General features: G+C 40.7%; 1 protein-coding gene across 5 annotated transcripts in view; it reads right to left on the bottom strand.

The window, feature by feature from the left end:
• The window catches only part of PHKA1 (phosphorylase kinase regulatory subunit alpha 1), a 139,588-nt gene extending 138,777 nt beyond the window's left edge, over positions 1-811 (bottom strand). For 2 of the 5 annotated variants that reach the window (XM_007467453.1, XM_007467455.1), the window contains exon 1: positions 578-666. In XM_007467453.1, the coding sequence (XP_007467515.1) occupies positions 578-655 (78 nt within the window). In that variant the 5' untranslated portion in view covers positions 656-666. Of the gene's footprint in view, positions 1-577 lie in introns of all 5 variants that reach the window. The other 3 variants (XM_007467451.1, XM_007467454.1, XM_007467452.1) reach the window with 2 other exon arrangements.
• Positions 812-9,519: the final 8,708 nt, after the last annotated feature.

Genomic DNA, 9,519 nt, shown 5'->3' with positions numbered 1-9,519 from the left:
GGGAAAGAGCTAGCTGAAGCCTTACAAGTCTGAAATGTGGGAATTCTTAAAAGAAAGGAGGTGTTTTAGAAAGGATGAACTACCAGCGAAAAATCAGCATTAAAAAATTAGAAAAACTATAATGAAGAGTATATACATGGTACTTCAGATCTTCACAACAGTCTAGTCTTAAGATGGCTAAAAGTTCTCCTACCTCTTTTTCCTTCAGAGGAGGGGAAGGAGACGACTCCCAAGCCTGCGGAGGGGGCCGGCGGTGTCGATAAACAAGCTTCGACACATCTTACAACTCCGGCCCCTGGAACCCAGCAGTGGTTTGGGGGACGCGGAGGGTTGGGAGGGGGGACTCAGAAGCTCTGACTCAGGACTCGTGGCTAACGGTGCCTGACTCTGGTTCTGTTCCTGGCCCAACACCTTTCTTCGGGGTCCTTTACGGCCTCCCCAGCTAGGGGGCGGGAGAACCTGCAATACACCCCCCTCCACACCCCCCTCACACACACACACGGGTTCACCCAGGGTCTCCATCCAGGTTATCACACTGCACATCCTCGGTGATCACAAGCGACACCCCATCACTTACCTGATGGCACAATATGGTCTGATGCACCAGCCTAGCATAGCCGTCAAGCCGGACCCCCGAGTTACTCCGGCTCCTCATCGCGCTCCGTTTCCAATCCCCTCAGAGAGACGGCCGCAGTACCACAGGGGCCCACGATTTTCCAAGAAAGGAGGCTCCAACGCAGCCCCACCCTCGCTGTGGGAAGCCCGAGTACCAGGCCCGGGCACAGTCCTGCCACTGCTCGGGCCTGGGGCCGGCTGTCCCGGCCAAGGCGGCCTCCGCGGCCACCACAGCCCCGCGCGCGCCCGAGCCTCCCGCGCTCTAGAGCCCAGCTGGAGTGCCTCTGGCGCCGCTCGCCGCCTCTCTTAAGCCCGTCCGGCCTCCGCGGGTGGCTCCTGCATCCTCCGCTCCACTCCCGAAGACCGAAGACAGCCGCGGCCCAGACCCTCCAGCGTGGCCACCGGCAGCTGCAGGTCACAGGCCACGGCGCCGCCTCCACCTACCACGAGACGCAAGCCGGAGGCGGGGCTGACGCCCGGTGTCCCGGCAGCTGCGCGTGGCGCCTGGGGACTCGCCCCGCCCCCGGCGACCCAGCCCGCCCCGCGGACGAGAATGTGTCACCGTAGGCAATGTGCTATCAGAGGGTTATTTTCGAAACACCTCAAATGACTATTTCAGTTGTCCACACTTGCTGTGGACACAGGATGTTAGGGAGGCTGTGTCTTCTGCCGGACTAGTTTTAGGAACTTATGGTAACTTCAAACCTAAAAGGAAAGAACGATCGTTTTCGTTCAAGGTCTAAAGAATTGGAATTTCTGGGTCTTAATTGTATTTTATCCTTTTGACTCAAAGCTCAGATTCAACTCCTTACTCCGATCCAAACCAAACAAGAAACAACTCCCTAAAGTAAATACTTTATTCCTCAGAAAGTGGCGAATCGGCGCGCTTGGGAAGGGAGGGGGCAGTGGTGTGCTTTGAGGAAGCGAGTGCCCCAAGCGGGAACTGGGCTTGGAGGGAGCGGTGCTCAGGGCAGCCTTGGCCGGAGAGGAGCTGGAGGAGATTGTATAACGGCTTTGGAAGGCTCCCTCGTGCGTACATAGGTCACAAGACTGAGGCAACAAAGACTCAGCTGAAAATAAAGGCAGAAAGGGAAGCTAGAAAGGAAACCGGTAGGTAAAGCTGATCACTGGCCGCAGGGTAATCGGACCACACCCCGCTAGGTGTCCTGGCCCCAGGGCCTTTGCTCCCTTTGTTTACTGCCCCAACCCCCACATCTTGATCTCCGTTGATCCAAACCCTGCAAGTCTTTCAAGTCAAGGGTTGAGTACCACCTGCTCTCTGAATCGCGGGGTAAGAGAATTAGACCGATTGACCTTTCAGGTCCAACTCGGAAAATCTGTGATTCTAAGCCTTCCCTAGCCACCTCACCTAGGCCACAGTGATTTTGCATTTTCGTTTATCTTTTTTTCAATTTAATTTTTATTTTATATTGGAGTATAGTCTCTCCTCCTAAGCTCCCTCCGTTCCAACCCCACACTCACCCCCGCCTAAATTAGCATAAAGTCAGGCACCTAGGAGGTGACTAGCAAATATTTGGTAATGATGATGAAGAAAGAGGGAGGGAATGCTCAAGAACTCAGATCTGGGACTTTTGGGTTCAACGGCCAGCCAGCGATATAGTTAGATACAGAGATACATTTAGAATTCTCAAGCAGATGGTTTCCATCGCATTCACTGGCTATGCAAATGCCATGACTGGCAAATAAGAAGCTACTTAAAGGCCCAGGTACACATGGGGAGAAAAAGTCTTTCCAGGGATAGCTACTTCATTTTGGAAGAAAGAGTGCTTGCCTGCTCCTACTCTGATCCTAACTCCCTGACATCTTCCCCTTGGCCTGTTGCCTCAAAAGCCCTTTCTCTACCCTTGTCCCCTTGAAGCTACTGCCTTCTCTTTTTCTTCACCTCATCATCCTTTAAAGATGTTTTAAAAATATTAAAGTAATATATGCTCACTAAAGAAAACTTGGAAAGTAAAGAAAAGTAGAGCAAATCACCCATAATTCCTTCTCACAAACAACCACCTGTTAATATTTTAGCTTATTTTTTCTTGTCTTTTTATTCCTTCTGCATAGACCACCTTCCCTGGCAAGTTATTCAGAAGTATGAATAGATTAGAAAAGCCAAAGGTAGTGTGCCACCAAGGAAGGTTAACTGGCTAGCTACCAAGGTGCCTTGTTGGATGGCATTACCTTGGTGCTTTCAACCTCAGTCCAGGCTGGACCTTTCCATCTCAGAAACTTGATCTCCTCAGTGTCCCTGAACTGGTCAGTCTCAGGAGGCTGACTCATACTGATTAACTCATGAGAGACTGATGTGTGAAAACCAGGATGCTGGTTGTTGATGAGAAATAGAACAGTAACAGTTTATTTTATATTGGAGTATAGTGGCCTGACCACCACATTCCCTTCCTTTAATAATGTGTAAGCCTCCCTCCTTACCAAGTGCTATTTTGTTTTATACGATAACCCTATGAAGTAAATACTATGATTAACCACGCTTTAGAGATGGAGAAGCTAAGGCGCCCTAAGATTAAGTAACTAACAAGTCTGCTCTGTGGACTTCACTGTCTCCTTTTTCTACGCTTCCATGGTTCACTGACACATTCTTGCTTTGGATATGTCAAAACTATCCACCCAAATTATAGTCAAATATTGCTTGTCTGGAAGCCATTATGTTTCTTGAAGGTGATTTTTCCATTTGATTCACCATACATTAATTTTATAGTTTAACTCTTGAATAACATTTTATTTCCAAGTTCCTGGGAATATTTTATTGTTGCTCCCTTATATTACCTGGAAGTTTTAATCATACTAATTTTCAAAAATCCAAAATTTTTTAAACTTCACATTTTATAAATGTTTTCCATGGTTTTGCATTTTATGTTAATGTCTACGTTAATCTTCCTTCTAGGAGATGTTCCAGTTTGCTTAGCTATTCTCTCACTATTAATAATAAATCTTTTGGGCTTCCCTGGTGGCGCAGTGGTTGAGAGTCCGCCTGCCGATGCAGGGGACGCGGGTTTGTGCCCCGGTCCGGGAGGATCCCACGTGCCGTGGAGCGGCTGGGCCCATGGGCCATGGCCGCTGGGCCTGCGCGTCCGGAGCCTGTGCTCCGCAACGGGAGAGGCCACAGCATTGAGAGGCCCGCATACCGCAAAAAAAAAATAATAATAATAATAAATCTTTTATTATTACATTTCTTGAAAAAAGAGTTCACACACTGTCTCCTGTCTGTTGTTTCCCATTCACTCTCTTTAAATTTTGTAAAAAATTGTATAAGTAATATATAAACACATTCTTTGTGAAAACAATTTAAATATTACAGATAAGGTTAAAGTTCCCCATGTCTGTCACCCATAATCACAGTCTCCTTTATCTCCCTACCCAAAGGTAACCACTGTTACAGGATTGGTTTGTATCCTTCCAGATTTTTCCCTATGAATTTACACACACACACACACACACACACACACACACACAGCAATACATATAAAATATTGTTATTTTCTGCATATTCTTTTTTTTTTTTTTTTTGCTGTTCGCGGGCCTCTCACTGTTGTGGCCTCTCCCGTTGCGGAGCACAGGCTCCAGACGCGCAGGCTCAGCGGCCATGGCTCACGGGCCCAGCCGCTCCGCGGCATGTGGGATCTTCCCGGACGGGGGCACGAACCCGTGTCCCCTGCATCAGCAGACGGACTGTCAGCCACTGCGCCACCAAGGAAGCCCTGCATATTCTTTTAATGCAAACAATATTATGCTGTACCTACTGTTGTGCAGAGTGCCTTATTCATCCAAAGTTATGTCATGAAGATCTAGTCATGTTATTACATAGAGATCTACTTCATATACTGTGGTTTATGTAGGCATTCCTCTGTTGATGAGCATTCACTTTGTTTCCAGGTTAGAACTCTTGAAAATAGTTCAGTGAACATACATGTATGTCTGCTTGTGAATGCAAACAGGTGTTTTGGAAATAGGCATTTAAATTTTTGATATATCCAAAAGCACATTTAAATTATCTGCACCAACCAGTAGTATATGAAAGTCTCCATTTTCCCCGCCTTACCAAGACATGATATTATTAAACTTTAATTTTGAGCAATCTGATAGGTACAAAAATGGTATCTTACCTTAAGCCTAATTTATCTGAATACTAATGTCATTGAGCATCTTTTTATGTTTATTTTATTTAATTTATGTAATATTTGTTTATTTATTTTATTTTATTTCTTCTGGGTAATAACTTTATATACTTAGTCATTTCTCTATTGGACTGTTTTTCTTATTGATTTATAGGATTTTTTTAAAAAACTACATAATCTGTAATTTAACTTAAAAAAAAAAGAAATCCAAAGAGATAATGAACGTTTTCCCATAAGTGGTTTTCTATTAACATTATTTATGGTGTCTTTTTATTCATATAGTTTTTAATGAAGTCAAATTTACGAGTCTTCCTTTTTGTCTTATTTTAGAAGGCCTATGTAGTAGGTTGCATGTTGGCCCAACAAAAGATATGTTTACCCGGAACTTGTGAATGAGACCTTATTTGGGAACAGGGCCTGTGCAGATGTAATTAAGGATCTGGAGATGAGATCATGCTGGATTTTCCTACTGAGCCCTAAATCCAGTGATACGTGTCCTTCTAAGAAAAGAAGACACATAGGGAGGAGAAGGCCATGTGAAGACAGAGGCAGAGATGGAAGTGATGCATTTACAAACCAAGGAACGCCAAGGATTGCCCGCAGCCACAAGAAGCCAGGAGAAAAGCATGGACTAGCTTCTCCCTCAGAGCCTCCAGAAGGAACCAACCTTGCTGACACCTTGATATTGGACTTCTGGCTTCCAGATTGTGAGAGAATAAATTTCTGTTGTTTTAAACCACCCAGTTTGTGGTAATTTGTTATGGCAGCCCTAAGAAATTGATAAAGCCTTCCTGCCCTCAAGATCATCAACACATTATTTTTTGTATTAATTTTATTGTTTTGCTTTTTATCCATAATACTCTTAATTCCTCTATAATTTATTTTTATTAATGGGTTTAGATAGAAATTTAACAATGTTTTCTTAAATGTTAGTGCTAATTGCATTAACACCACTTCATGAATATTCTTTTCCCATTGATTTGAAATGCTACGTCAAGTACCCATAGGTCTGTTTCTGGATCACTAGTCTGTTCCATTAATCTATTTTTCTATTCCTTCACCATTGTTGAACTGCCTTGGCTATTCTTGAGCTTTAATCTTCCATAAGAACTTTAGAATTATCTGGTCAGGTTCTAAGGAAAATCCCAATTTTTATTGTGATTGCACTGAATTTATGGATTCATTTGAGGGGAATAGATATATTGAGAATATTTAGCTTTCCTATCTACAATGTCTATTTATTTATTCAGACCTTCTCTTATTTCTTTCAGTAAACTTTATAGTTTTTTCCATGAAAGAGTTGTACTTTTTTGTTAAGCTTATTTTTTGGTACTTTTTAGTTTTTGTTGCTATTAACATTTTCCCCTGTTATATGTTAATTCGTTATTATCATGTATAGGAAAATGATTTTGTATGTTTATCTTATATCCAGTCTCTATGTTAGCTCACTAGATGTACCGGCTTAAAGGTGATGTTTTTGGATTTTCTAAATAGACAGTCATATCATTTGCAAATAGTAACAGTTGTGTCTTTACCTTTCAAATCTTTCTAACTCTTGTAGTGGGTATAGTGGTTATCATTTCTTGTTCCAGACTTTAACAGACTGATTCTAATGTTTCACTATTAAATATGTCTGCAGTAGGTTTCTGGAAGTTACCATTTATCACTTTAAAATAATTTCTTTCTCTCCTTGGTTTCCTAGAACTTTATCATTAATATTATTATGAATAAATGTTGAATTTTATTGGATGCTTTTCTTGCATGTATTGAAAAAGTCATATAGTTCATTCCTCTATTTGGTTAATGTGTGAATTACATCAATAGGTTTCCTTTTGATGATCCATATTTTTATCCATATTTTCATTCATATCACTTGGTCATGATAAACTATTCTTTTAATATGCACTAGATTCAATTTACTAATATATTTTTAGAATTTTTGCATCATTGTTTTTAAATTATATTGGCCTATAATCTTTTATTTTTATGCTGTCCTTGTTTGGTTTCAGTAACAAGGTTATGCTTGGTTGTGAAATGAGTTTGGTAGTTTCCCATCTTTTTCTGTTTCCTAAAACTGTCTATGTGAAAAGAAAAGCATGTGTTCCTTGAAGTCTTGGTAGAACTCATTGGGCAGAACTTGCTGACCTGGTGGATTTTGGAAACAGGTGGCTTTATGAAAATGATTTCAATTTCTTTTTGGGTCATTGTTGTTAATAATACTTTCCTAGAAGCTTGCCAATTTAATCCAAGTCAGAGTTTCTTAATCTTGGCACTACTGACATTTGGGGCTGGATGATTCTTGGTTGTGGGGGCTGTCTTGTGCATTTTAGATGTCAGTAGCACTCCCCTCCACGTCCCCTGCCCCATACCATCACCTAGGTTGTGACAACCACTCCCCAGATCCTGCCAAATATCTTTTGGGGGTCAAACTTTATTAGTAGAAAGTTGTGCAAAACTTTGCTTTTGACTTTTCTGAATCTGAATCATGGCCACCTTTGGACTCCTGACATACTTTATTTGTGCCTTCTCTCTTTTTTATTTGATGAATCTGCCCAGAAGTTTGTCTCTTTTATTACTCTTTTCCCAGAGCCTGTTCTTAGCTTTATTGATTGATTATATCTTTATTTTTGTATACCTCTGTGACCTAATAAATGGACAAATTTTAAAAATATTTTATTATAAAAAAAGAAAATGTATAATACAATAAGCCCCACCACCTATCTTCAACAATTATCAGCTAATAGCTAATCTAGTTTCTGTCATTTATACTCCCATCTTCTCTTCCTCCCATATTATTCTGAAGTAAATCTCAGATTTCATATCCTTTCATGCATAAATATTATGTATTAATACTTATAAAAGATAAGAAGGCCTTATTAAATATAACCACACTACCATTATTATTCCTAAAAGTACAACTCCTTAGTATCATCAAATATGCTTTCTTTGTTCAAATTGGTCAACTGTTTCAGAAATGAGTGTGTGTGTTTTGTGTGTGTGTGTGTGTGTGTGTGTGTGTGTGTGTGCATGAAGGAGAGAGAGAGAGAATCAAGCTCCAGATAAGGTACATGCATTGCATTTGGTTTATATGTCTCATAAGGTTTTTAAGTCTCTTTTAAGCCATAGGTTTTCCCTCTTATCTCTCCTTTTTTCTTTGCAATTTGTTGAAGAAATCTGATTGTTTGTCTTGTAGGGTTTCCCCAGCTGGACTTTCCTGATTCCATTCCCATGGTATTAACATATTCTCTGTCTTCTGTATTTCCTACAGATTGGTGTTTCACTTTAGAGGTTTAATCAGATTCAGGTTCAGTTTCCTTGGCTAGACGGCTCATATGGAGTTCTCCCATCAGGAGACACATAATGTCTGGTTGTCTCTCAATGGTAAGATCCACTTATTCATTAAGAGTTGCAAAATAGTGATATTCTATCATTCCATATTCATTTATTAGCTGAAATTCTTTTATAAAAAGAAACTTCCCCTCCTCTACTATTTTGTACCTAGTGGTACAGTTCACATAGGAAAGGCAGGATAAATGCCTTTATTTATTGACTTGCAAAATAATGAGTTAATTATCTATCATTTTTCAAAGGTGACCTTTTTTTTAGTATTATCATAAACATATGGATTTAAACATTTGATATATTTCAATCCATTACAGTTATTCTCCTTACTGATGCTCAGATTGTCCCATCTTTGGTCCCTACACTCTGACCCCTGTGTCCTTTTGACACAACCCTAGTGGTCTGTGATAACCTTGTTTTCTGAGAAAGCAAGATATTGAAGGTTCTACTTGTATGTCTCCTACCTCAGACTAGAAATCAGCCATTCCTCTCAGGAGTCCTGGTTCTTTTTAGTGTGAAATGGTATTTTGAAATAAAAATCTGGGTCCTGGGCATCGTGATCCTTCCAATTTAAATTCAGGGCTACAGTATAGGATTTTTACTTCACCTCAACAATCTATATCCCTTTCTCCCACGACAAATATCCTGATTCTCAAAATAACAACATAATCACTAATTTGCTTTATTCCATAATATAGAGACAACAGTTTCAGAATAACAATACCAACACCATACCACCAAAAATATGGTTACTTACAAAGAGTTTAAGATTCTTTTATAGATTTTTTGTCCTTACCTTAAGATGTATCCTGTTAGGGATATACATTAATGTTGCTGTGTTTTAAAGTCACTTTCTGTGTTATTATGTCAACATCTGGATACACAGATTCATTTGTTTCATTTTGCTTTTGATTTTTAGGGATTGCTTTTTTAAAAAATAGTTTCACAATTTTGTAATATATTTACATGGTTTCAAAGTCAAATCTATGGAACAAAGTATACTCAAAGAAGTCTAGTTTTTAATCCCTGTCTCTTTATGCTATTCCTTCATACTCCCTATAGAAACAAATATGTATATAGGTATTTCTATCTCTTCCCTTCTTATGTGGGTGGTGTCATATTCACACTTTTTTCCACCTTGCTTTTTTTTTTTAAAGATGTTGGGGGTAGGAATTAATTAATTAATTAATTAATTTTTGCTGTGTTGGGTCTTCGTTTCTATGTGAGGGCTTTCTCTAGTTGTGGCAAGCGGGGGCCACTCTTCATCACGGTGTGCGGGCCTCTCACTATCGCGGCATCTTTTGTTGCGGAGCACAGGCTCCAGACGCGCAGGCTCAGTAGTTGTGGCTCAAGGGCCTAGTTGCTCTGTGGCATGTGGGATCCTCCCAGACCAGGGCTCGTCCCCTGCATTAGCAGGCAG

This window comes from Lipotes vexillifer, unplaced genomic scaffold (genome assembly GCF_000442215.2).
Source record: "Lipotes vexillifer unplaced genomic scaffold, Lipotes_vexillifer_v1.1 scaffold142, whole genome shotgun sequence".
Lineage (NCBI taxonomy): Eukaryota > Metazoa > Chordata > Mammalia > Artiodactyla > Lipotidae > Lipotes > Lipotes vexillifer.
This window is presented reverse-complemented; position numbering and strand designations above follow the sequence as displayed.